General features: G+C 38.8%; 1 protein-coding gene across 3 annotated transcripts in view; it reads left to right on the forward strand.

Annotated features, from left to right (window-relative positions):
- The window catches only part of Rbfox1 (RNA-binding Fox protein 1), a 75,799-nt gene that overhangs the window by 7,070 nt on the left and 41,429 nt on the right, over positions 1-27,300 (forward strand). For 2 of the 3 annotated variants that reach the window (XM_070279406.1, XM_043210950.2), the window contains exons 1-2: positions 2,513-2,695; positions 4,054-4,352. The exons of the other annotated variant lie outside the window; for it this stretch is intronic. In XM_070279406.1, the coding sequence (XP_070135507.1) occupies positions 4,341-4,352 (12 nt within the window). In that variant the 5' untranslated portion in view covers positions 2,513-2,695; positions 4,054-4,340. Of the gene's footprint in view, positions 1-2,512; positions 2,696-4,053; positions 4,353-27,300 lie in introns of those variants that run through there. 3 annotated transcript variants of the gene reach the window in all.

Below are 27,300 nucleotides of genomic sequence, written 5' to 3' on the forward strand. Positions count from 1 at the left end.
TTTTACATTTTTGGGGGAAGTACACTATCAGATACATAGAGATGCTCTGAAAGAAAAGCTATAACAAGACTAGAAAATTTTAAAAAATTCTAAGAATTGGTAAATATATTTGTGGTTTATAAAATCCCTAAATAAATATTTTATTATTATATTTAAATATTAAAAAAAACCCTAAATCTTATCACCTCTGTAAGGAAACCCCAAAAAGTATGCTATGTTTACATTTTATTTCTTGCGTGCCAGATTTTATCTTCCTTCCACGCCATTGCTGATTTTCCCTACTGCCCCCCCTTTTGCGTAGCCCCCCCTTCTTTTAGTTTCCTTTCCAACTGCTCCTTCGGCACCTTTTGTCATCGTTTTCGCCTGCTGTGTGTCCTTCGCGTCCTGGGCGCGATAACAGGCATCATAAATCCTCGGCTCCTTGTAAATGGCACACGGACAGATCCCCCACGCCTACGCCCCTGGGAGTGGCTAAGAGGGGTAGGGGTATGTGTGTTAGTTGTAGGCGGCAGGAACAGCTTCTCTGTTTCGCTTTTGGCCATCGTTTGTTATTGTTTGCGGTTAGTTGGCCGCATTTCCTCTTACCCTCTTTACATATATCACTTGGCAGGCAGGTCAGCTCCCAGGGGGGTGAGGGGGTTGCTTGCTAAAGATTCTTGGTTAGTTTTCCCAAAGTCGCGGTGGGTTTAAGACAATACTTGGAGGTGTTTAGTATATGTTTTTATAAAAATATCTTAACCATTAACTCTCAACTTTCCGATAAAAGTTTCTACAAATATTTTATCTAAAAACCCAAACTCTACCTCCATATTTAAGATACTTTTCAAACTTATCGGTTGAGATTCGTCCTTTACCGTTTTCCTGCCTCCAGCGGCTTAGCGTGAAAATGTTGGAAAAGCGTGGAAAGCGGTGGTTCATTTGACCAACTGGCGTTTTGCAGAGTGTTGGCCACAATTTGCCGGCCAAAAGGGATTAAAAAGTTGTCAGCCGAGGGAGGGGTGGGCTAGGGGGTATACCTTGCATTTATGCGGGTGTTTTTTTTCAAGAGGGGGTGTAGGGTTGGAAAATATGTTGGGGGAGTAGTATCATGTGCAGTATTTGCCTTTGGATGCACTGCAGAAATTTCTCACTTTTGGTCACACTCGGTTGCCGTTACGCTCGGTCTGTTCACACCTTTCTCTTTCACTCTTGCGGTGACGCCATTTGCATTTCAAATTCCGTAGCCCTAGTCTCCCCCTGCCCCCCTCTCATGATGCTGCCCGTCCGGTTAATAAGCCTCAATAGTGATAGGACACTGTTCAAAAATAGGGTTGTCAACGCTTTTAATTAATGCCAAGTACAGTTTCTTATAAATGTGACTGTTAGAGATGACAGGGCTGCATAAATTTCGATAATAAATCGATAACATATTTATAAATATTTTCTGATATTATAACTGTTAAAAAATAGGGTTGTCGGGTTATTGAATCAAGGCCAAGTTGCCGTGTCAAATAATTGTGACAGTTAGAGATGACAGATAATTTCGATAACTTTGATCGATAAAATCTGTTTAAATATTTTCTAAATATTTTTCCCCTTGTGTATTGTTGGGAGGAAAATCCCTAGAACATGCGGCTAATGCAATCTTGACAATCGTTGTCCTGGACAACCGAAAATGAGGCTTGACACTTTTGATTCGGTTTCACTAGACTGCCCCAACTGTCCCCCCCCCTCTCTCCCTTCAACACCCGCATCCCGTTTTTGTCCAAAAATCCGAAAAGCAAAAATTCACCCTAGTCCTGGCGACTCATGGCGAATTTTTGATTTGTCAGGACCTCGGACGTTGTTTGTTCAGCCTAGTATACGAGATGGGTGTGATCTGGGGGGGGGGAAAGCCGGAAAAAGGGGGGAAAGCTGACGGAACGGAGACAATGCCGCCAGAAGGCGAGTTTTTGATGGCTGGAAACGGGTTGAAAAGTTTCAGAAGAGGGGGCGGCAATAAAACCATGTGGTTCCCTAAATCCAAAATCCAAATGGTTGTTTAAAAGCAGCTTAAATTTTGTTCAAATTTAAAGCTGACTTTTAGAAACAAATATTTTTTAAATTTAGAAAAGAAAATAACATTTCAAGCCACTGTTACTGGTTAACAGAGGTGTTGGCTTATTTGAAACGCAATTATGAGTCAAAAGTTAAAGTAACAGGGTAACCAGCAAAAAATAGCGGTGGGAAACTTGGCTAAGCATACGAGCCTGTTCGAACAGCAGCATCGAACTCGAACTCAACCAAAAAACAGTCTTAATAATAAATTATTTTTAATAAAAAACAAATATATTAAATAAAAAGCAATAAACTAAATAATTCCCCTTCATAATATTACCACATTTACCCTAGTTGGCAACAATGTCGAACAGCGAACATGTTGTGTAGTGCTGCCAACTTGGCCATTTCTCCGTCAAATATAGCCATTTTCCGGCCAAAACCAGCGGCCAGCTGATTTAGCCGCAGCCAGAATTGGCGCCTGTTCGAACCGCCAGCAACAAACAGACCATTTTCAATTAGAAACCTTCGTCGGGGATAGACGGTTGTCGCGGACGGAGACTCAGCCAACCGGAATCTTGAAACTGAACGTCTCTCCTGCACGCTCTTCTCGCAACAAGTCGTGGGTGTCGCGCTTAACCGCTGAAAGTGAAAACAAAACGCACCAAACGGAAAATATGTAATTGCAAAATAAAATAAAAAAACGGTATAGCAAAAGCAAAATAAAACGAAATAAAATTGAAAATTTTGGTTTTTTTTAGAAAAAACGCGAAAAGTGCAAGAAAATTAGGAAAATGAAAAGATACATTAGCGAGATAAACGAAATGAAAAGTTATAAATAAATACAATATATGCCATGAGGCGAGGGACGTGATTTTCTTTCTTTGCCTTTCGGTTCGGTCTGGCTGGCCCTCTCGGTCTCTCGAGGAGGAAAGAGGAAACAACAACAAAAAATTCATTCAGCGCACATGTTTTTGTGGCCATTGCTGTGTTGTTGCCTTTGCGGCAGTCTGTAGTTTCCACGCTCGTTTATCCTGCCATCCTTTTTATTGGCCATCCTCGAAATTCTGATTCGATTTTTCCCCCACCACGGGCTCTCTCTTCGACGGCCGCCCTCTCTCTCTGGTAGCATCTCTAGCAGCATCACTCTCAGCTGCTCTGCTTTGTTTGTCTCTTGCTCTTGTTTCTCTGTCTCTGTTTCAGTTTCTGTTTCGTTTTTGAAATAAAATTGTAAATCAGAAAATCAAAAAATGAGAAAAAGTGCGAAACCAGAAGAGAACCGTGTGTGTGCCAGATGATGAATTTCGTTTCATAAGAAATCGCCGACAAAGTGCAGTCGCGCCGAAAAAGTATCTGAGGGATGCGTAGTAGCAGTATCTCAAACAATCGAACGGCACTGTTGTGTTGTGGTGTTTGTGTGTAAAATTCATAAATAAATCGAGAAAAATTCGAAGAAAATTGTATAAATAAAGAAAAACTTAACTGTAAAACGAGGGGGAAGAAAAACGCCTATAAATTGCAGTCTGTCTGATGATTCTCCCCCCCCCCCCCCCCCCCCCCCCCCCCTCCCCCTATTCTGGCCATTCTCGCCATCTTCGCATCTCTTCTTTGGACCCGCGTTTGCGCCGTCTTTTTTTGCGCATTTCGCTTTGGCAAGCTGTTTGGGTTCTGTTTTCGTTTCAAAAATTAAAACATCCATCCCATAGGGAGTCCGAGTGAGTTCCGAGTTCTGAGTTCTCTTCGAGGCCTCTGCTGTTTTTCATTTTTCCCCAGGAGAATAAAACCAAAAAAACGAAAAAACCAAAAATAGCAAAAAGCAACCCCTAAAAACAACAAACAAGAACAAGAATTTGTACTTTGTGTTTTGCATCATCTATCCCTTTTGCTCGCCAACGCGCCATCTCGCTCCCTCGCACGTGCGACATTGAAAAATTGTTTTTGTGGCAGAAAAAAAATAATAGTTTTGTACCGTGTACCGTGTAAAAGCTAAATCGTGTTTCAATATTATATATATTTATATGTTTTCCCCCCCTAAAGAAATCTTCAAGGAGAAACAAGAGAAAATTTTGTGCCAAAAATTATCAAAAAATAAAAATATAAAAAGTATCTTTTTATAAACAAATGAGATATTTGCAAAAGTGAACTACCCCGGTGATAGTGTGGACCTTTAGAGCCACCCCTCTGCTAGTACACGCAGCGAAATAGTCGAGTGCATCCAACACCGAAAGGAAAAGGAGTAAAAATACAATTTCGCGACGCCATTGTGAAGAGAAAAAGCCGTCAAACTGTGGGGCTCAGGGGCATTTTTTCTTCCTCCGCAAGGAATGTATTATCCGGTAAGCAAAGTTCACTGAAAAAAAAAAAACCAAAAAAGCCATTAAAGCCAAACCAACAAAGCCAAACACGGCGATTCGTAAATATCACAGGCAAACATCAATAAAAACGCAAGCTTGGGCTCTATTTGCGGTTTTGTTTGCTCTCACCGATTGTGATTGTAGTTGTTGTTGTTGTTGGAGAGGTACTTTCCAGTAGCCGATTACTAGCTACAGTGATAACTCGTTAAGGAAGCTTAGAGAAGGTGCTGAGAATTAGGGGTTACTTGAAATAGATACTCGGAAGTGTCTAAACATCTCTAGAAATGTTGAAATTTTTGTGGTTTATATTTATTTTTAAACTAGTAATACTTATTTTATTGTTTACTTTGTACTTATATACTTATTATATGCTTTATAGGTATACAGATATATACTTATTTTAAGAATAGTATCTGTAGTAGTGTCTTAAGATTCTTAGGAAACAATAAGATAGAACAGGATTTAGGAAGAGAAGCTTGGAAATTAAACGTCCAATAGGAATATATCAATATACTATATAGGAATATATAATATTCCTGTTGAATATAGGAATAATAATTTTAATAATATAAAAATTATATAATTCTGGGTCTTAAAAAGACTATAAAGCCTTAAAATTTACATGAATTTCTTGATGAATCATTCAATAACTGCTTTTTGTACTAATTTTAAATGGCTTATCTTAAACATTCTTTAATCATAAAATAAAATAAATGTTCTTATTAAAAAAAGAGAACAAAATATAAGTTTTCTAGAGAGAACTGTAATTATATAGCGAACTATTAGAGTTCTATTAGAGGGAAATGTTAGTTCTCTGAAGAACTCAAAAAGTTATTCTCCAAAAAATTCCCTGAAAAAAATATCAAAAAATATTTAATTTTCTAAAGAACTCAAAAGAACTAGACTGGAAGTTCGAACTCTATCACTATTTTCTCTAAGTTTCCATCTACAAGTCATTATATTAAATTACTGGTACTTACCTTTATCTCTATTCCCCAAATAAAATTATAGCAAATATATCTCAAAATATTTCTCTAAAAACCTGGACTACAACACTCCATCACTTTTCCCTCTTAAGGGGCATCCACTGTTTACTTTTTCTTTCTTTAAGTTCGAGATTCTGAAAGCGAGACCGACTACTATTTTGTGTGTCTAACTCTCGATTTAAGAGGAACTGGAAGCCGTGCTAAAATCCTTATTAGTCAAGCGCCATGTCTACTGGGCCTCAGTGGCCCGTCTCTGTTTGTTTACCTATTTGCTTAGACGACAAACAGCAAATAATGTCAAATGTTGTAGTCACACGTGTGAGAGAGATTCCCCCCAAAGCATGGAAAGCAAAAAAAAAAAGCAACCAATTGTTGACTTTGTCTTCGTTTTCATTTTTTTTTATGCGGGTCTGTTATTGTTTGTCTTTGGATCTAGATATGGTGGTAATAGAGAGGAGAGTTCGGGGTGGGGTAATTTGATAGCCAAAACCAAAAAATGCGGGTCGAATTTGCGGCTTTTTGGATTTCGGATTTTGGCCAAAACTCCAACTCAGACTGGGGTTCAGATTCCACTTGACTCTCGGCCCTTGAGTGTCTCTTTTTCTCATTAAATATAACAATATATTCTTAACGCATTATATAATTATCTGACAGTGGCGTATAAATGAGACCCAATTTATTGCCTGTTCATACGATATCCACGATGTGTTAACAAGAACTCATTCTTTTACCCCCGAAATCTTTAGCATTTTTTTCCCACGTCTACGAATAAATTTCAACTTTTATTAATTTATTTTCGGGCCGGGCTTTGCAGGTATCTTTGATATGCTAATAGAATGGCTAAAAAAAAACTACTTAACTCTGTCTTTATTGATAAGGAAGTTGTTCTGTAGAACTGATTTTGATGAATGGCCTTAGAAGTTCTATAAAATGGCCTTCAAGAGAGGTTCTAAACTGCTCTAGTTCCTGGTGTTTCCCATCATTTTTAGTCATCTTTCAATGTCATCATCAACGCCTTCCAATCGCAATTAAAAGTTGGTCTGGCTGTCATGGTAGTAACCTACATATACTTTCCAAGTGTAGAAATATTTTATTTAAAAAAAAAATCAACTAAAATTGTGTCCCCCATTAAGTGAAACCTTCCTGGCCTGGTGCGGGGCTGGTGCGGATTCAATTGAAAAATTGCACATAAATTGCATAAAACTGTTATACGACGACCACTAACTGGCATAAATCGTTTCTCAGATGTGGTTTCAAGTGGGTTTTCCGTGATGGAGCGAGGAGAGATCCGAGGAAGTCCATTGTGCGTGTTCACTAAACCGCAAAGTTTGGGCCAAGATTTCAGTTTTTTACTTAGAGGTTTTAAAATCTTAAAAATTTGCTAAAAAATTATATAATTATTGCATCTCTGTATCTTGAATCTCTTTATAGCTCTTGTATCTTGATGTCTGCTATTAATTATGTTTATTTTTATTGGCCAGCTTTGAAGGTTGTTTGATGGCTAAAATTACTTTCTCTTCAATTAGCTCTTGTTTATGGTCTTATATATATATTTTTTGTGGGCATTTCCTTAGTAGATTTTTCATTTTTCCATTAACGGAGAGTGGTCATCAATTGTCCAGAAGAGTCCATTCCCCAGGTTCTCTGTCATATTTTTCAATTTCCAGCCATTGATTGATGGTTGTATTTTTTTTTTTTTTTGAGGGTGGACTGTAGAAGAAGATATATGGGGGCCGTCAAGAACGTATATAAGGCCCGCATCTAATTGAGCCTATTTCCATTTCCAGGCCAGAGATGATATGACAATTTATTTCAATTAAAGTTGATTTACAAAATTGCCAGACTTATTCAAATGGCCCTCAACAGTCTCTCTTGAATTATATAAAAATGTGGGTTTCCTTTTACTTTTTAATTAGTATCTTAAAGATACCTTTTAAGATCTAATTTTAAGATACTCCCTTTGCGTAATGTCTCTGGAATTTGAAATGCATTTAAATGCAAATTAATTTGCAATTTCGAAGCATTTTAATTCAGCTTAACTCGCTATCACATAGGTAGGTGCTGCTGTTGAAAATCAATTAAGCTCATTGGGGGGATAATCGTTAAAAAAATGCTCTTAAAAATCCATGTACCAGTTTGCACTTTTTTTTTTTTAAGATAAATAAAACATCAAACAAAATTAAAACACAAATGCTAATTGAGGCTGTAACCGACAAGTTCACAGCTTCAGATGAAAAAGAGCCAAGAGATAAACAAATCCCCATGTGAATGACCCGAAACACCTACTATACCGACCGAGTAAAACGTTTAAGCCAAAGCTCATGCAAATTATTCGGTTCACCGACGCTAATCGCAGGTGTCACTCACACGAAGACCCCCCCTCAGCTTCTCTCGGGCCCCCATCGCCAATTAGCCAGATCGTCGTCGCACGCCAGATTCAGTTTTTATGACTCAGCGGACTCTATAAAGTTGGTCGAAAAAAAAAAAGTGTAACTGGTTTGTAGTGTTGCATTGTGGCCAAAAAGTAACGGTATCTGTAGCAGCCAGTCTAGCGCTTGTAGATTGATTTCATAATATTTTCAGTATTCGGTCGAGTGGGCCGATCAAGTTCAGTTTTCAGGTGAGAATCGGCAAGTGGGGGCTTTTTCTTGGGGGGTCTGGGGGTTTCTAAAAAAAATAAGAGAAAAAAGGGGGATATAGACCTATATTTTTTACGAGGATTATTTTTAATATAAACCCTTATTTTAGGTATTTAATGCTTAGTAGTACCTATAAGCCTCTTGTAGGTTCTTTTAGAAATAAGACAGAAATAAAGTTATTTTTAAGTTTAATTTTAGTATTAATAACCCCTTAACCCTTAACTCTTAGCAATTAATCCCCCCTTTGTTTATTAATTAGCTTCACATTTAACCTCACTTTTGTGCCGTTAGTCGTGAAATTACTCAACTCAACAACCGTTCAATGGTTTTCACTCCATTTCTCGGCTCCCTTCAATTGCCGTTTGTTTTCATTCATTAGCGCCAGTTGTAGTGCATCCATCAGTTCTGCTCTTTTGCCTTCTCTTTCTTCCTGGGCTAGTCCCATCTCTTTCTATTTCCCAGCTATTTGTTACGCCCCCACGTGCTCGCCTTTGATCGCCGCTGCCACAGTCGACAAATTTTTATTGTCGCCTCGAGTCGCGATCTCGGGTTTTGTTTTGTTTTTTTTTTTATTTATGCCAGCCGGCTTTTGTTTTTATTTATCTCTATCTTTGTTCTCTTTTCTTCTCTTAATTCGTTGGATATATTTTATAAAGAATATACATATATTTTTGTTGCGTCTATCTTTTTTCTATTTTTTTCGGTGGTCAACGCTACTAAATTTACATTTTATAAACGGGATTTTATGGTAGGCATGTTGCTTCTGCATATATAATTTTGTTTCCAAGCATTTTTCACAAAAAAAAATAAAAAAAAAAATCATTGGCTATTCAGTAAACAAACAAAAAAATTTGACAAAGTTGAGTCAAGTACGGTGCGGGTCATAACTTTAGGTGATGGGCTATATTATACATTGGATTAATTTTAAAAAGTTGCTATATACTTTTAAGATAAAAAAGAGGAAAGTTAAATGTAACTTTCTATTAAAAGATATATGTACTTTAATGGCTTTGTAAAAAATAAAAAATGCAAGGTGCTTTTCATATAAAAAAATCTGGTATTTAAACAATTAAAAACAAATGAAACATTAAAATTTGGAACATGCCTGAAAATAACATTTAAAGTTGAAGATTGTATGCTAACACTTTAGTGCAGGACTGTATTTACATGGATATATGTATGTACATATATTCATTATTGAAAATATCGGACATAGTTGGCCCATACTTATAGGAATTAGAGTATTAGACAACTACTTTGTATAATATGAATTTTGAAAAAATTTCCAACTTCTATTTATCCTATCCAACTATTTTTATCAACTTCTATCCAACTATCTTCACAGTCATGAATGTTAGTACAGGGTTATATACTATAGTACTATAGTATAGGGTTATATAGTATAGGGTTATTTACTTATAGGGAATATTATACCGCTTTTTGTAAAATTTATAAAATGAAGAATGTTATAATTATCCAAAAAGCACATTTTTTGAAAAGTCCCAACCTTCTAACATAAAAAAACCACAATTTTTGGCATTTCCGATCAATCAGTTATATGACAGCTAAAAGATATAGTCGCGCGATCTTAGTTATTCCGACAAATATACTGCAGAAAGATAAAATAAGTATTTTTGCCAAGTTTGAAGTCTCTATCCTTAAAACTGAGAGACTAGCTGGCTTAGAAAGAGATAAGCGGACACGCGGACGCACGGACATGCTTATAGAGTCCCAAGAGATGATCTTAATTCCTTACAGAATTGCGCACTTTTAGCTATAACTACAGTAATCACTGTAAGAGAATAAATGTAAATAATTTATTAAAATAAATATATTTTGGATAACCTTACAATTTCCACCCGCACTGTACCAGTTTCCACACACTTGACGTAGCATTGAACAGGGTTTAATATTTTTATTATTTTTGTGTTTTTAGGGTGGGTCGCCAAATAAAAAGTGGGTAAACAACTTTTGAATAGTGATTTATATTACTGGCGACTTACAAGTTTATTTTAGTTGATATAGACCTCAGACCTGGTTGGATATGGGTTTGGTTGAATTTCATAATTGATTCGCATCCAAAAAAACTAAAGTCATTGGGTTTAATTGTCTAAAAATTAAAAGAGTCGTTGTCATATATCTTTTAAATTCTACTGATTCACAAGCACTCTCAAAAGCTAAGCCTGAATCATACTACAACCGGAAATCTCTAAAGCCATGCAGTCTATAACTATTTATAGAACGATGCATTAATTAAGGTATAGTGGCATTTGTAAATATCTTTAATGTGTAATAGAGAAGTATGCATAATTTATGGAAAATACAATTAATGGAAGCTCCGAGGCAGCTCCACAACAATGTATCTCATGCATATTTACACGATTTTTCGCCATAAATTCTCGCTTTTGAAAAGAATGCCAAGCATTTTGAAGAGCGTTTTAAACGCTTCACTGCCTGGGGAATGTAACTTTTTATTTATTTTTTTGTTTGTTTACAAATATATATATATTTATTTTTTAACAATTTTTCATTGATTTTAATTTATTGCCTTGCTGAAAAGCTGAAAATGTAGCTACTTGTTGTGGAAAAGTGTGCTCACATTGCCTTAACTGTTGCCAATTAGCATAAAACGACTGGCAGCAAGGTGAACAAGTCAGGTTGCAAGTGGCAAAGATAAATGGAAGATGCGCTCTGGGTTTTTTAATAAAAAATATATATATATATATATAGAAGGGTAGACGGGTCTGGCGCCATTGTTTCAATTGTCTTGACCATAAACGAGTTGCTGACATCATCAACGGCAACGGCTGTGGCCATCCGCCAACCTGGCCAACTTGCGACCTTTACAGATGACCCTGGCACCTCCCTCCTCCTTTAAAACTGCAACTGCAATGACCCAGTGCTGAGGTGAATTAAGAGGAGGGTTTATGATGATTATAAATTAGTTTTAAGTTCCTGCTTTAAAGCTTTAATGTTTATACATTTTTTAATATTTTTTATAGAAGTTGGTTGCATCTCTGAAGTCAACCTTCAACTCCAGCACGATTTTAACATCAATTTTCATTAAAAGTATAATTGAAAAACATGTCTATATATATATAGGCATATTAAATGGCAATTAACAGGCATATAATAATTAAAGGAGGGTAGAGGTTGTAAGAGAGTTCAAAAGGGGTTAATGTAACATTAGTCTTGGAAGTGATGGACAGGACTCTGAACTCTACTCTGGATAAGAGCTTGAGATCTCAATCAGAATCTCAATCTATTTCCTGCCATTTCATTAACACAGACACCCACACCTATCCCCCACACAATCTCATTTCTGAACACTTCCAAATGGAAAACCAATTCCTTATCCTTTTGCTCCTTTGGATTATTTTTTTTTCTCCTCCTCGGCCCTCTGCTAATTCCCTTTGATTGTGAATGGATGGCAAGTCGATGCTTCTATTTCCTGCCTGCCAAAATAGACAATTTCCTTTTCTTATTAAATGTTATTTGTATTTCACTCACAGCCACCGAGTGGAATGAACGAGAATGAACGTTGAAATGGCCGGTTGCCGCTTGACTATTTATTTGTTTTTAGCCCAACAGTCTGGATGAGAACCCCTCCGTCCAACTTCCCGGTTCTGTCCTTTGGAACATCATCCAATTACACAGCGAACCGCACCCGGGACGGGACACACGTGTGCAGCATCTGTTACCAGTTTTGTGTGTGTCTGCCACTCGGCAGCCCATCGATTGATGGTTGGAATGCTGGGCGTTGGAAACTGCGGATTGGCCACTAAAATCGGTTCACTTGTGAAGTTCGGCAACAACGCTCCCGGTTGCCCAAAAACTGAAACTGAAACAATTTTTGTAATTGTGTAGCCCGAAGACCCTCTTTCTTGAAACAAATCAAATTGCTAGTCCGTTTTGCCTTCAAAAATATGCGACACTGAGAGAAATTAGTAGCTAAAATTATAAATAAGAAAATTTCAAAACAAAGGCCTTCCCAAACTCAGATCTTAACCACCCTAGTCATCAAAAAGCGAAACTAACGAACCAAAAAAAACATGCTGGGACCACTAAGGGTTAACAGTGGACCTGGGGTCAGGGTCGTTCTCGTCAGTAAGGGCTCTGAGCTCTGGGCTTCCCGGCAAGTGCAAAATAATGGCCAAGATGGCAAAAGAAACTCATACATATTATATTTTGTACCTCTATAGGAAGGAGGGTTAAAAAAATGAATAAATAGCAGGGTGGAGGAGGAGGAGGAGCAGGAGGGATGCTGAGGGTGACCACCCCCAAGAGCACCAAACCCAAAACTCAAACCCTAAGCAACTTGGCATCACCATTGTGACATTTAAGAGGCTCGAGAGAGAAGCAGGCAGAACCACCAGAAGCAACCTAGAAACAAAACCCACGCACATGCCACCCATCTGCCACGCCCCCCTATAAAGAACCCCCCCACAAATGCTATTCCCGGAGCAAGCCTCGAGGGTGGGGGCGAGGAAGGCCGCCGCCATTAAAGGTGTGAGGCTTCCAGAGTCGAGTTGAGTTGAGTCCTTTGCTCTGTGTGTGGCCCCTCAGGAGAGCCATGGGTGATGCTGTATATATATATTATATATATAGCTATATATACCTACTTCTCTGTGGGTATTTATGCTCCCCAGCTCGGGAGGAGTGAATACTTTGCGGTATTGGCTTAAAATAATTAAAAATCAATATTTAAACTATGCACTGAAGGCCCGCATCCATCAAAGGCTTCTGTTTTTAAATAAAAAATTTATGAAAGTGATATCTTTAACAGATCTACGCCTGAACCTCCCTCCAAGGTTCCAAGACCCACAATTTCTAGACAATATTTGCATAATTTGCAAATGCAACCCAAAAAAAAAAATGAGGAAAGAATTTAATTATACCATCTTGGCATTACATAATTTCTTGTAATTTGCATAAATTTTGAAGGCCTCAGTACCCACCCACCATAACCATAAAATATTTTCCTGGAAATTGTATATTTGGTGTCTGTGGCTTAGCGGCGCAATCGAAGCATTATGCAAATTTTAATTTTAATTAAATAAATTTCAGGAAATGGAGCCGACAAATCAAATGAAATTGCTGTTAAATTGATGGAGAATCCAGTCAGAGATTTGTGATTTGAAGAATATGTATATTTTAATAGACTTTGGCAGTTGGATTCATAAATAATGATGCCTCGCAGTGGGTGGTCGAATAAATCACTGAAATATATACCAAATTAAATACTTATAACTCATCGAAACAAAAGGTATCTGTTGGTGACAAGTTCAATTGATTTATGAAGTGAGGTCATGCCTGGAGAGTTCGATTCAAAGGTGAAAGAATTCGGGGAATTTAAATATTAAATTATGGCCATTTTTACCAAAAAAAAAAAACAACCGCTGGAGATCATTAAAAGCTCGTCACATGTCCTGGGTTGTGGCCTGTCCTGGGCCTCATTAGTTGAATCCCAAGTCCTGCCTGTCCTGACAATTAGGCTGGTGATAAGATAAGCCGCCAGAAAGCTGTTGCCTAAACCAATTTCGGTTGGTTGGGCTTGGTGGTTTAGGGGAAACCTCCTTTTTTGTATCAAAATTAAATGGCGGCATCTGTCGCTCGAACTTTGACTTTGAGTGCGTTTGTTACCCCTACTGGGGAGGAGGCTTCAATCAAACAAAGTTTGCCACACGCAGAATTAGTCTTTTTTGTTGTTTGTGTGTATATTGTTATCTGTTGGATACATGTAACTGTCAAAAGCGGGCTAAAGTTTTAGGTTTGCCAGCGTATCTATTAGTTTCCCTGCCAATCAACGTTTGAATGTGAAAGGAATTCTATGGGAGACAAGGTGCGGTAACATGACAAAGCTAAAAATCTAAAAAGCTAAAAATTTAAGTATCTTTCAGATACATGCAGCTGCCATTTGACAGCTTAATTTTGATGGCTCGTATTCAGAGTCTTTGTCTTCCAGTTCAGCCTTAAATTCCATCCTCAATTCAAACGAAAAATTCAATTTTCTTTGTTGAGTTTTCAGAACATTATTTACATTATCCCCCATGCGTTGATTGCCGCAGGGCTGGGCTGCTCTTCCTCATATGTGGCCAGTTGATCTCCATTTAAGGCTCTCCAATTTTTTAAATGCCCCGAAAATTGTTGGTAATTACGTGTGTGTGTCCCCAGTGTGGGGATAAGTCCTCTCTGCCATGAATAAAATATTAATTAAAGACTTTGCTTGGACATCCGCAGGAAAAAAAGGAAAGCCCCAAAAAGTTGTGGCTGGTTGACCAGATTTCGGATAGACGATGGAGGCAGAGGGCGGTGTCGGGTTGTGACAACTTTTCATGGAAATTTATTAAATGTCAGAGGCGGACTGATAATAAAAAAAAACGAGAGAAGAACAAAAAAATATACAGAATGTGTCAATTTTCCTTGTTTTTTGCGGTTCCCCAACGAAAGTAAATTAATTTAAATATTTTTGAGAAAAAATATGTGATGACAGCTGGGGGCGGGAAAGAAGAGGCTGGTTTTTATTATAAAAATTAAATATAGAATATTTGGAATTTAAATCACCTTTAAGATGCAACATTCTGAGACTATGTTTGTGCAATTTGTGCCGAGAAGTGTCGTAATAAACTCGAGAAGACAACCAAAGATGTCGACAAACAAACTTTTGCTGTTTGCACACTTGGCCTGCCTTGGAAGTTGAGTTGCCATGTCATGCCAAATGCAAATCCCCTCCCAAACACTTTATAGATAGATGCTGCATCCCAAGCTGAGCTAAAGGTGTCGGAATCATCGACTGAGAAGTTTCATTCAACTTTCAGAGTGCAAAGTACATGATACGGAAAGGTCTAAGGCCCTCTCTAACTTCAGAGCCAAGCTTATGAACAAAATAAATCAATAATTATTCGGAGCTTCGGTCCACTGAACCATCATCTTGCTACAGCTATTTATAAACCATTTCTGGCTAAACCATTTAAGCCATTTGCCATGGTTACCCCTCAAAGTTTAAAAATCTGCTAGCAGAGCTTGTCAGTTCATTAGGTTAATTAAAAGTACAAGTTGGGGAAGGAAACCTGCTGCTGTCATTAGGCCCCTAAGAAAGAAACCACAGAAACAGCAATTAGGGCCCAAAATAATTCTGTCTTAAACAGATTGATATTTTTTAGAAACAATTTTTTAACAATTCAATCAACGCAGAGAGGAAACACACGACGCACACAAAATACAATTAATCAAGCTTTTATTTATGTTCTTTTTTTTGTGAGTAATTTAAAAGCGAACTTTGAGATACTTTTGCACGCTTCACGCCATTTGTCCTTGAGGCGAGGCTGTTGAAGTCAGTCATCCACTCGAGCTCGAACTCGAGTCTCTCAGCTATGGTCAGCTCTCCAGCAGCGTCTGGTCTGATTATGACACTGTGCCTCTCGAAAGGCACAGCCAGCCACAACACCGCCACCACCACCGCATTAGAAGAACCGGAATAACCAGTGGAAAACATAGCCGACATAGCCAGGCCGACATAGCCAGTAGGCTGAAAAGCGAATTGCCTGGCAGTAGTGAGTGCATTAAACTCTAAACTCGGCTAGTGACAGTGAAAGTGGTTGGCGCAGTTGCTAACTGGGACTGAGCCTGAGCCCCAGCCACAGTTACATGACCAATTTTAATTTATGGAAAGGATTGTGACGCTTACGACTCGTTCCTAGGGCGAAACGACCATGTTATCCAATTGGCGTGGCTTGTGAAGTGGTAGGGGGTCTAATTTGTAGATTTTTCTGATACTCGGTACTTTGGGTTTTATAGAAAAGGGGAGTTTTTAGAGGCCTAGAGGTGGTACTTACTTTATTTAATCCTTAAAATTATGTTTTTTTTTATTGAATCCATAAGATATTTCTTGAATTGTGTTCTTGCTTAGAAGGAAGTTGGAAAATAATATCTTTGTTCTTCAAGAGAACCATAATATTATCTTTCCATTGCTAGTTTCCCCAAATCAAGTGTTGTAAAGCGTAAAGTGTTAAAAATTTTTACATCAATTTTAACCTTTACTGTGTTTTTAACCTTATACCAGAAGTAAGATTTTAGATATAGAAGTAAGTTCGACTTTTCACTATATAGTACGATACTTTTCGAAAAATACTTTGAATAATACTTTCGAATACTTTTGAATAAAAATAATTTAAGAATATATCATATGGAAATAAAGAAGAATATGATGGAGGAAAGAAAAGCGAAATTTGATCCTAAACACCGTTGAAGGGTTAACCACTCATAATCAAATTATTTAACCATATAAAGAGCTATTTAGAGAACATAATAGATTTTTATGAAACAAGGCAAAATTATACCCAAGTTTCCGATGAAGGGTTAAACCTCCTTTCACGTTAGTCAACACTGTTTCACTCGCAAACTCGCAAATTGCCATTTTCCAAACAGGACTACCTTCTAGCTATTGTCTATCACTCTCAAGACCCCTATACCCCTTTATATATTTAATTATATATCTTGGCTAGGTGTTGTTCCGCGTACCCCCTCCCCCTCGGGCTCTCTGCAAACACCTCAAGCGAATATTATTGCATCACAAATATGGCGACGATGCGCGCATAATTTGCCATTTCCGGTGGCGAAGCACACCTCTAACTAGAGAGGCACACAAAAGAAAGAGACAGGGATTTAAAGAGAGAAAGAGATGGCAAAAAGAGGGGGAATATAAAAGGCCATGTGACAACAATTTTTTCTTATTTATTTTTATTTTTTTTTATGATTATTTTTTGTGAATGCACGCGCGAGTGGCAATAATTTATTCAATCAACGCAAAAGCCAACGCCGAACAAGCACTCACATGGGCACTCACTCACAGATACGAGATACTCGCACTCACAGATACAGATACTAAGAGGCAGCCAGCACTTGGCACGCGGAGAGCCTAAATTGTCTAATGATGCCATCATTTGAGGCGGACACACAGCAGACAGCGTTTACGATGGCCAGGGATTGGGCTAATAAAAATTTACGCATTGTTGCTTGGGCCATGAGGCAAGCAGTTCGGCAGGGGGGTAGGGGGCATGGGGCAGGAAGCGAGGCCCCAGCACAGGAAGCAACACTTGATGCGCAGTTATGAAAGACAAAAAAAAAAGAAAGAATCCAATAGATACAATATACGGATGTGTGAACGAGCGAGTGGAATGGATGGCCGTGTGGCAACAATGGGAATATCTATGGCTACCTGGGCCCAAGTGGCAGACAGATACTAGAGTATTTTGTAGATACATCGTAGAATATTTTCGGACCCCCGGGAGTGCCTGAAGAGAACGTACATATGTATCTTTCAGAGATAAGCCGCGTGATTCAGCTAATGGATACTTTCAACAGTATCTCTCTTTGGTTTTTTGAGTATCTTTTGGGTAAAAAAAAAAAAAACACAGCCCACAGCCCGTCATCGAATGGTGCACATGGCTAATTGCAATTTGTTGCGCCTCGCTTTTGGCACCTGATGGGCCATATTAAAGCCAAAAAAGAGCTCTGAGAATAAATAAACCAAGGATGGATGCGCATATTTCGAATGACAGATGTGGACACAACGAGACTAGGGCATGCACAGCAAGAAATTCTTAAAGAAAGTGATTAGAAGAATTCTTTCCCCAAAGACCCTAAGCCAAAAATCCCTCAAATCATGTAACCCACTCATGTCCAGCTTCAATGAACTGACAAGCTTCACATCATTAGCAGGGGGGAGTGGACGAAATGGGAGTGGATCCACTCCCCAATGTCAGAGAACTTATGTGCTGGCATTTCTATCCTAACAACGCCGAAATCGATGAATCTCCCGAGCTGTTTTTATGCTCGCCGCATCGCTAATTCGAAATCATCCATCAAGTTGACTAAAAGGCAAACTCTCTGAAGGCAACTCTGCCCACCAAAGAGTCATTCAGTCACTCAGCCAGCCAGGGGAGCCCCAAAAAAAATGGGGTAAAAAGGCGGTGGAAGACAAATGCAATCTCTTGACTGGTGTCTCCTGGGCGTGTCTCTTCAGAGGGAGGACCAGACCAACAACAAAAAAAAAGGTTTGAGTTTAGGGCAACGAACTTGAGATGCTCAGTAAAGTTGGAAAATATTAAAAAATGTTTTAAAAATCTTCTAAAAGATATAGTTTATTTTTTTAGTATTTTTATTAAACCTTGAACTCTCCATATACCTCCTATATATACCTTATAAAATATTAAATTTCCCCCCAAAACTTTTCAACTCTTTTGTTCCAAACTTTGTTGTAGGCTTTTTTCTGCCTTTTTTTTTTTTTGCTGCGACTTTGACAATGAATTTAGCCTTAAGGCTGAAAACAAAACAAAGCCAAGCCATGCCAGGCTGAGACACAATCCTGTTTTGTGCCCTGTGGAATGAAGGCGAACTGGTTTACTGTCTCTGGTTAGTGGGTGTGGAGTGCAGTTCCAGTGCAGTCTCAGCCGGCTACGTCATCAAGGAGACTTGGTTTTTGTGAAGCTTGACAACAATGAGGAGGCAACTTGACTGGGCGCTGACAAAGCGAGATTGATGCCCATCTAGGGCAAGTCTTGGTGGCTTTCTGGGCGTTGATTATATTGATGGGCTAGTGGGGCTTCTTGGCTAAGAGCAGGTAACAAAAAAAAAAGAACAAAAAAGGCTGTATGGAAATGAATGGATATGTAGGATAAAGGATGTTTCTCTGAATAGATCTCTGTTTTAAGAAAAATTTAAGCTAGAAAATCCTTCTATAAAGTTGTTATATTTTTCCCACAACCTTAGTCTAAGAATTTTCGTCTAATTTTTGGCTAATTACTTATTCCCTGTTCTCTTCTTTGCAACTTTTTCATTTCAGGTAAGTTGGAAGAACTCATAAAAATTGCGCCACACCACCAAAGTTACCTCATGAGTGGAGTGGTTGGATGGATGGTAACTTTAATTAGTGACCTACCCCCCCAAAAAGCAACAAAAATAAAAATACTTCACGCCTTTGGAGGAAAGAAAAGTTCTGTTGGGATTTTTGGTCATAAATCTTGCAAAACAGGCAACAAAACAGGTGCTCTGCTGGCCAAAATCCCGGTAAATTGAATTAATGCCTACAGAGCTAAGATGAAAGGTCGTCTCCTAGCCAGCATTAAAATGAGATGGCAATACCAGTGAGTAAGAGAGATGGAGCATTGGGTAACTTTTTAATGCTTTGGCAATTTTCGAGCTTAATATTTCGTTACCTGCCTCAAAAAGTAAGAGTCCAAGACCCCTGAAACAGATGCTTCAAGATGTTCCCAAAAAGATAAACAAGGTGGGCCCCAGGAAAGGCCATAGATGGATAGACAGGGATGGACAGTTTTAAGCTTAATAAGATCTAAATCTCGAAGGATTATATCGTACTTTTCTTACCTCCCCCTTACTTTTTCTCACGGGGATACCAAGGCCCCTTTGCGGTTTCGGTCAAGATACGACTTTGGTATAGTATATATATATATATCTTACTTTTTATTCATTTTCCTTTTTCTTAAGTCAAAAGTTTGTTCTGTGTAAATTATTCGCAAAGCAAATAACTCAAAAGCACAAAGAGGAGGGACTCTGGATTCCGAAGGGAGATTTGGAGGAAAACCCTGGCCATGTGACATGTTTTGGCAGCTTTTTTTGTTTTTTTTTTTTTCTCAACAGAGATTAGAACGTCGTACAAGTTGTAACTTTTTAAGCAGCAAGAAGACCCCGAAAGACGACAGCCACAGAAAGTTTTATTTTCATTTCAACTTGCTGCTGCGATTTCAAGTGCCAGAGAATGAATATTTAATGCCCTCCGGGTTGGAGTTTGGAATGGAAATCATTTGACACGTAGGAATCGGGTCTCCATCGTCTCTCTGTTATAAAAAATAATGCAAATGACAAGAGTCTATATAGTCTATATATGCATATGAAAGAGGGCGATAGCGATGCATGAAAAACAGATGAATGCTGTGATGATGATGATGATTATAATCTCCATCTCCCCCATCATGTTGCATAAATTGCAGCATAAAAATTGTACTCGTACCCCATGCCAGCGCTTATCTTTTCTGGGCTCTTTTGAAAACCCTCGAAGCAGAAAGAAAAATTGTCATTGTAACTACATAAAAATGAAATGCAATAAAAATACCCACAGAAAAACAGAAAAACACAGAAAACAACACAACACATAAAAATAATTTCAAATGAGCATTCAGACAGTCAGACAGTGGGGGCCAGGCAGTCAGCAAAAAGGGAGAGATTCTCTTGGAAAATTGTTCGATTTTTATTTTGCCACAGAACCGAAAACTATTGAATGTCAAACAATCGCCATCGACACACCACACACATTCGAAGATATTAAAGGAAAAGCGTGGAAAAATCGTTGGAAAAATCAGAGGTGGAAATAGGGGAAGGGAGGTGGTTATCCGAATGCAGGCAAACACACTGTACACATGGCGTATACTTAACCAAAATATTTACTCGCTCAAAAATTGTTGATTGTGTATCTTGTGGATGTCTGCTTGTAGATGTGAATGTGGTGGTTGTATCTATTGAAGATTAAATGGTTTTTTATGTTTATTGCACAAATACTGTTGTTATTGCAGCTTTATATCCCTGTTGGGGAATCGAATTTGAAAATGGAAAACTCATGGGAGGTGTGAGGTTGGACATTAAGATGGGAAAGTAATTATCGATAAGGTTTCTGATTACTTTTTGATGAATAGCTATAGTCCAGTATTTCAAATATTTATTATGGCATTTTGATTGCCTATTTTGTTATGCAAACTATGGCATTTCTTGATTTAATTTTTTTGAATATAAAATTCAACTCCCACAACTAATTTTGTGCACAATTTAATTCCAATTTGATTTGTGCCTCTATAAATAAAGCACTGAAGCACTAAAGCACTGGGGGGGTATTTTATTTTTAATCCCCAGAGTCGTCCCACCCCAATGCCAATCGATCAGCGTATAAATGGACGCCTTGACCTTGACGGTCATGATTTTTGGCAAAGCTCGTTAAACTGATAGATGCGTTTCGATTGCAGTTTCCCCACAGCGATAAACAATATTCTTATAGCCCATCTCAACGCCTGGCGCACTAATTAATTGACAGATTGGCTTACTACAGGGCTGGCTGTGGAAAATTGGGTAAAACTTTTTCACTTGTTTTCCGCCATGGCGGAAGGAAATTTTCGGCGGGCCCTTGGCCATGTTTCGAAATCCACTTTAGCATAATTTCCAAAGGCCCCAAGGAAAAGCAAGAAAAAAAAGAGCTCTATTAAATGCTTATCGCTCGCTTAGCTTATCCTCGGGCCAGAAGGTCCTTTGTGCCTTCCTCCTGGCCCCCTTTTTCGGGTCTTATTGATTAAACGCGAGTCGGAAAACTAAAGCCTGGCTGGGCCGAGTCTGGAGTCGGGGGTTAGGAGGAAAATTACTCCAAAGAGGGGGGGGGCGACAAAATACCGAACCGACACGCGAGCCAGCAATTTTCCAGTTTAGTTTTAACACCCAAGGCAGCCCAAGGCAGCTGGCTTGCCAGTTAAGGGGGGGGAGGGGTCCCAACGCTAATAAGCCAAGTCATTTGTTGTTGTTGTTGTTGTTGTAGTTGTTGTTGGCTTGGCTACACACAAAATTTGTGCCGGCTAATGGGCCAATACAAACAATTTACAAATTTAACGCCGCATTTTGGTACGTCTCCATCAGAATGGTGGGTATAAACAATAGAATCTATGCTTTGTTATAATAAAGTAATTACTTTTAATACAAACCTATTTGATTTCATCACGAAATGCTGTTTGTTTGGTAATTATAATTATTTTTTTTTAGGTTCAATAATCAAAGTTTATTAAAGTCAAGGTATCATATCGTTTTTCACAAAAACACCTAGGACTTTATTATGCTGGGAAGCCTTTTCGTAATCCCTTCTGCCAGAATAGACAAATGGGAAGCTTTAATATGCAATATTTTAATTAAATTTTTCTCTCTCAGACTGTTGAAATTCCAAACAAAAAAAATAAAAAAAAAATTATATTCTAGTGAGAGTTCTCCTCTAGAGAGTTTTAAAGCTTTGATTTATTTTATTTATTTAGTAATTTTTATTCCTGTGGGAGAACTGTCCAAAAAAGGTTGGCCCGAACCCTTTGGCTCTTGGCCAACAAATTTTGATCTAATTATTGCTCTTAATTGCCCTGTCGTAACTAGAAATTGGAATTGAGTTTTGCATTAAATTGAATTTCGAATTCGTTCGATAAATAAAATTCAAAAATTCGAATTAAATTTGTTGTCAAATTGCATTTGATGTTAGCATCCCATTTGTTGTTCTTCATTTAATTATAAAATTGCTGTTTGCAGCACAATAATTTTATAAATTGTTTTGTCAGCAGGGAGTTCACTTCGTTGAGGATTTAAAATGTTATTCTAATGCTCTTTGGATCATATTTCCTTGACATATTTTTTAAATTGGTATTTTTTGTCATCTATTTCTTTTTTTAAACTGCTGACAGTCACAAATTATTTTGAAGATATATTGACAAAGCAATTTCCACATCCTTTCGGCTCAGATCGAATTTCTCTTCTTTTTTTTTTTTTTGGGGTGAAGGTGCACACATGTGCCTATACATAGTAGGTAGTATATACCCATCCATAGGAGCTGTCAATAATGTCTGCCAAGCGCCAAATGCTTAAACTCTTTGACAATTCCAACGATAAAAAAAAATGTGTCTTGAAATATTCCAATTCCCCCCAGACATGCCTCTGACCTCCCGCTTACACTTTTCAATTTTCATAAATTCTTTTGGCATTTTTTTCGGGATTTTTTTTGGCTCCCAGCCAGCTATCTGATTTACGGCAGGCGGGAAAATGAAAAGCAGGATGACTCAGTGGGGACTCTGATGGATAGCTGATGGAACTTCAAGACTACGTAAGCGGAAGTCGGCGGTTTTCAATTATTTATTTGATTTTTCTATTATTTTGGACATGAAATTAGTTGCAACAATGTTGTCTCATCTCGACCTCCGACCCGGGACTCGGAACCTCGGACCTCTATTGTTTGCATGTCAATCCCATGCCCACGGTTCTTATAGAGAGGGCGGCTCTGTCTCTGGCTCTGGCTTGTATGTTGTGTCACTTAAGTGCCTCATAAAAGTGTCAACTTGTTGTAGCCTGACCACCCCACTCACCCCTTGAGTCCTTTTGTCTGATTCGCTTACAAATACATGTCCTATATATATATATGAAGGATATAGGGGCTTCTGTTGGTCAGTATGGGTGTGTTTGTGTGAAAGGATTTCATTTCATTTCTTTCAGGCCGGGTCTGCTCAGGCTTTGTTCACTTTTCTACCTCGACTGCTGTCTGCCAAGCTCACCATGCCTCATGCCACATGCCCCATGCCCCATGCTAGCTCCAAATACACATTTTTGTCACCCTTATCTGGCCATGGACGTCATATGCCTCTGCCATTTCTGCCTCCACAACCCGATAACATTGTCTGACTTTCAGACCAGAGTGTGAAGTGGATTCTATGACGAGTGGAGATACCATTCCTTTCCAGTTATGAATGAGTTGCCAGAGTTTCTGGTTTTAAAGACTTTGGTAGACTTTAAGATAGCTTTCATCCTTTTCCAATTATAATCCACACATTCCAACCATTTGTCTTGGGAGACGCTTATACGCGACATGGCCATAATTTAGCCACTTGGCCATAATTTAAAGCGGGTCGCTGCTCCCTGACATTTCGTTTTTTTGAGCCAAGTTAATAAAGTGTTCTGGATGGTACACCACCCACCATATAAGTTTCAAGCCCTTTGCAGACAGTACGTGACTTCCGGCCAAAACAAAACGCCAGACATTTTATGATAATTTATTTGATTATTTTCTTGTTAAAGTGCAAACTTTGTCATATTTCCCTGTTTTCGCGCCATTTTCTTTGTTGGTTTTTTGGGGGGATGGAAAAGTTTACCCTGCCACATGGAATATGAAAAATTGTCGTCGACGGAAACGGAAATGTGTTGCACAACATATGCGCCAGGGTGGAGATTGGAGATTCCTCTACAAATACATTTTATTGCATATTTTTTTGGCGCCAACCAGCCAGTCAGCCAACCATCCAACGAAGTGGCAAGTGCTATTTATATGGTGTGTCCTCCAGCACTGATTTAAAAAACAGTTCCACTTTTTTTTTCTTGGATTTTTTTCTCTTTAGATTTTGGTGTTTTTGTGGTTCTTTCTGGCGTCGCCATTCAATCAGCCAACAACGAACACAAATGAAATGAAAACTCAAGCCAAAGTACTGGCACTGGCAGTAGTAGCTAGGTGGTTGGAGCTGCCTGCCTGCCTGCCTGCCAGTCTAGTCAAAACTTTTGTTTGGCATCGCCAATATCCTGGCGGCAGCTGCTCTGGGCTTTGCTCCTCAGGTCAGGGCGCCGCAATCAAAGCCAGCATTTTAATGCATTTTCCAACCACGCCAACTCTCACTCTTAATTAATTTTTTACCTTTTGTTAAAAAGTTGGCCTCAAAAAAATAAAAAGACCATCAAAATGATTGGTTTTTATTTTTATTTTCCAAGTATTCTTTTAATAATTGAAATGCATAAATTTTATTCGGCTATGGCTCTCCGCTGGTTTTATTTACCATATTAAAATAATATTTTTCTGTTTGCCGGCATTTCCATTTCGTATTCCGGAGGAAGAGGCCCCTGCCCTGGTATTTTTAAACTTTATTTTTCTTTTTGCTCGATTTGCGTCAACGAATTAAATGCGCATTTGTGCTAAACAATTATTTTCCTTCTTTTTTATTATTTGGGGAAGTTCTTTGTGCCGAGTTGGGGACTGGCTGGTGGGGCATCATTTGTTATAATTCCGACTGCTGCTCCGGCAACTGCGGAGTTTTTCTTTTCCGCGCCACCTTTTGCGGCAAGCATAAAATACGCATTTGTGCTGACAGCCTGGCGCAGCTTTTCGGCCCAACTTCTGGCAGATGAAGGCATAAAAACGCCATAAAAACATAAAGAATGAAGAGCGACTGAAGAGCAAATAAGAGACAGTGGAAAGGATAAATACATACAGTCGCAGTCACCGTCACAGTCACAGTTTCATTCGCACAATCAAGCCACCCACTCCTTGATGCCAATTTCCACTTTCCACTTTTCCGCAACTAATTACACGCGTTTGCATAATTGCTCGTCCTTCGTTCAATTTGGTTTTATTTAAATTCTTTTTCTTAAAAACCCAAAAATCTTTAAACTTTGTCTTTCTTTTAAGACTTTTTATTTCTTTTGGAAGCTGGCCACACTCATGCATATGCAAATGGCATGCAAATTCTTATTGCACTGTAAACTTTTCCTGTGGCCTTATATCCTTATGGTGGCTCTGAAAAAAGTTAGTTGATAGTTTCGAGAAAACCCCCAGAAACGATTTGTTTTGTTGCATTTTAATTGAGTAACAAAATGCAGAGCTAGAACATGATTTCCCCCGAGGCTCAGACTAGAGGTGTGCGTTTATTTTTAATTGAAATCGGAAAAAGGATGTGCAGATCCTTGAAAAATGTTTCAAAAAAAAAAAAAAAAAAAAAAAAAAAAAAAAAAAAAAAATCAAAGTAAATGACTTTAATTTTTTTTCCTGAAAAGCCTGGAAACTTTGGCAAGGATTTCCTTACCCTCCTTAGTATCCTATGCCGTAATTAAGCCGTCAGTACAGTCAGGGGGCGTATCCTTGGGTTTGTTCGAATCTGCTTTGAAAATGTCATTTCACTAAGCTCTTGCCACTCTCCCGTTCAATCCCGCTGAAGCGTAAATCTCATTTTAATGCCAAGAGAGTTCTTAATTTAGTTTAATTACACCAAACACATAGTGAGGAGGAAGTGGTGGTAGGACCAGGACCAGGACCAGCACCATCACCAGCACCAGAGGACCCCCCACACGTTAACAAGTTTTTGTTGCTGCCTCAAAGGCAAAGTCTGGGTCTCTCTCTCTGCCTCTGTTTCTGCCATCTCGCTGCATGCTTCAATGCGATTTTAATTACAAGAAATATATGCAACCGACTACTCTGCAGAGTCAGCCAAAGTCGCGCTGTGCTTCGTACAACATGACGTATGCGTATTCTGGCGCGACACACAAAGAGACAGGGACAAGGATCTGGATGGGAATCTGGATGGTGATGCCAGTTGGCAACTCTTTCTAGCTTACCACGTAATTATGCGGCACACAGAACTTGTGCCACGTGAAAAATTCCAAACCCGTCAGAGACAGATGGCTGTTGCTGTTGCTTTGGGACTCTAGTGACTTTGTCTGGTTGTTTGCATTTGCAACTCACACTCCATAGACACAAGCCAGACTCTTGTTTTAAATTTTGAATCACCTTCCCCCCCTCTTTCGAGTTGCAATTAGCAACAGCCTAGGGTTGCAACAAATTGTTTGTAAATTCTGGCAGAGTTGAAGTTATAGACAGGACGAGATATCAAGTCAAGTCCTTTCGAAGCCTGGTTGAGTTTGGTGGCTTGTTCTTCGAGAGACAAAAAATGGTGGTGCTAGCCCATCTGGAGGTCTGTAGGTCTGGAGGCGCTGAAACGTGACAATGCAACGACAGCAGTGCCACCCCAGCCATCCACCCAGCCAGCCAGGAAGACAAGCCAGTCAAGGCAACACTTTATCATGTCAGTTAGCAAAGTGGAAATGGAATAAAACCGACAAAGAAGTCAAAAGGGGGTATGAGAAGAGTACCCCTCTATAATATTTTCTTAAATTTACAGGTCTATAAGAACTATGGCCATAAGAACTCTAGTTATTAGTACTATAATTTATCCAACATCTATAAGAAAATTATATATTCCCCGTCTGACAATGTTGATTTAAGGGATATCTCCCTTCTGGCCATACAGAGAGGTGTGCTGGAAAATAAAAAGCCGCGACAACTCGGCGAGAAAGTCCTCTGAATATGCAAATGAAAATGCAGCAGCCAGCAGCCAGCAACTGAAACAGAAACAGAAACAGGACGCAGGACGAATGAGGTTAAGTTGAGCAGAGCGTCAATTGTAGCTGACGGAAATGAAAACAAGATGTGTATGTATGTATGTGTGAGAGTGTGTGGGGGGTGGGGTGGTAGGAGAAGAAAGTACATCCATCCGGCAGATGCAGTTCAGATGGAGATGAGCTCTGGAGGGGTGGATGGCTGCGGTGGCTTTACCCTTTTTTTGTTACCCACCTCTTGGGCATAAAATTTGAAATGAAAATGTCGCGAGTGGCAGTGGCAGGTTGTGCTGTGGAGGTTGCAACAATGCAACAAGCCAAAAAAACGAGGCTAAAATTCAAGTCATGAAAAGGTGC

Source organism: Drosophila bipectinata, chromosome 3L (assembly GCF_030179905.1).
Source record: "Drosophila bipectinata strain 14024-0381.07 chromosome 3L, DbipHiC1v2, whole genome shotgun sequence".
NCBI lineage: Eukaryota > Metazoa > Arthropoda > Insecta > Diptera > Drosophilidae > Drosophila > Drosophila bipectinata.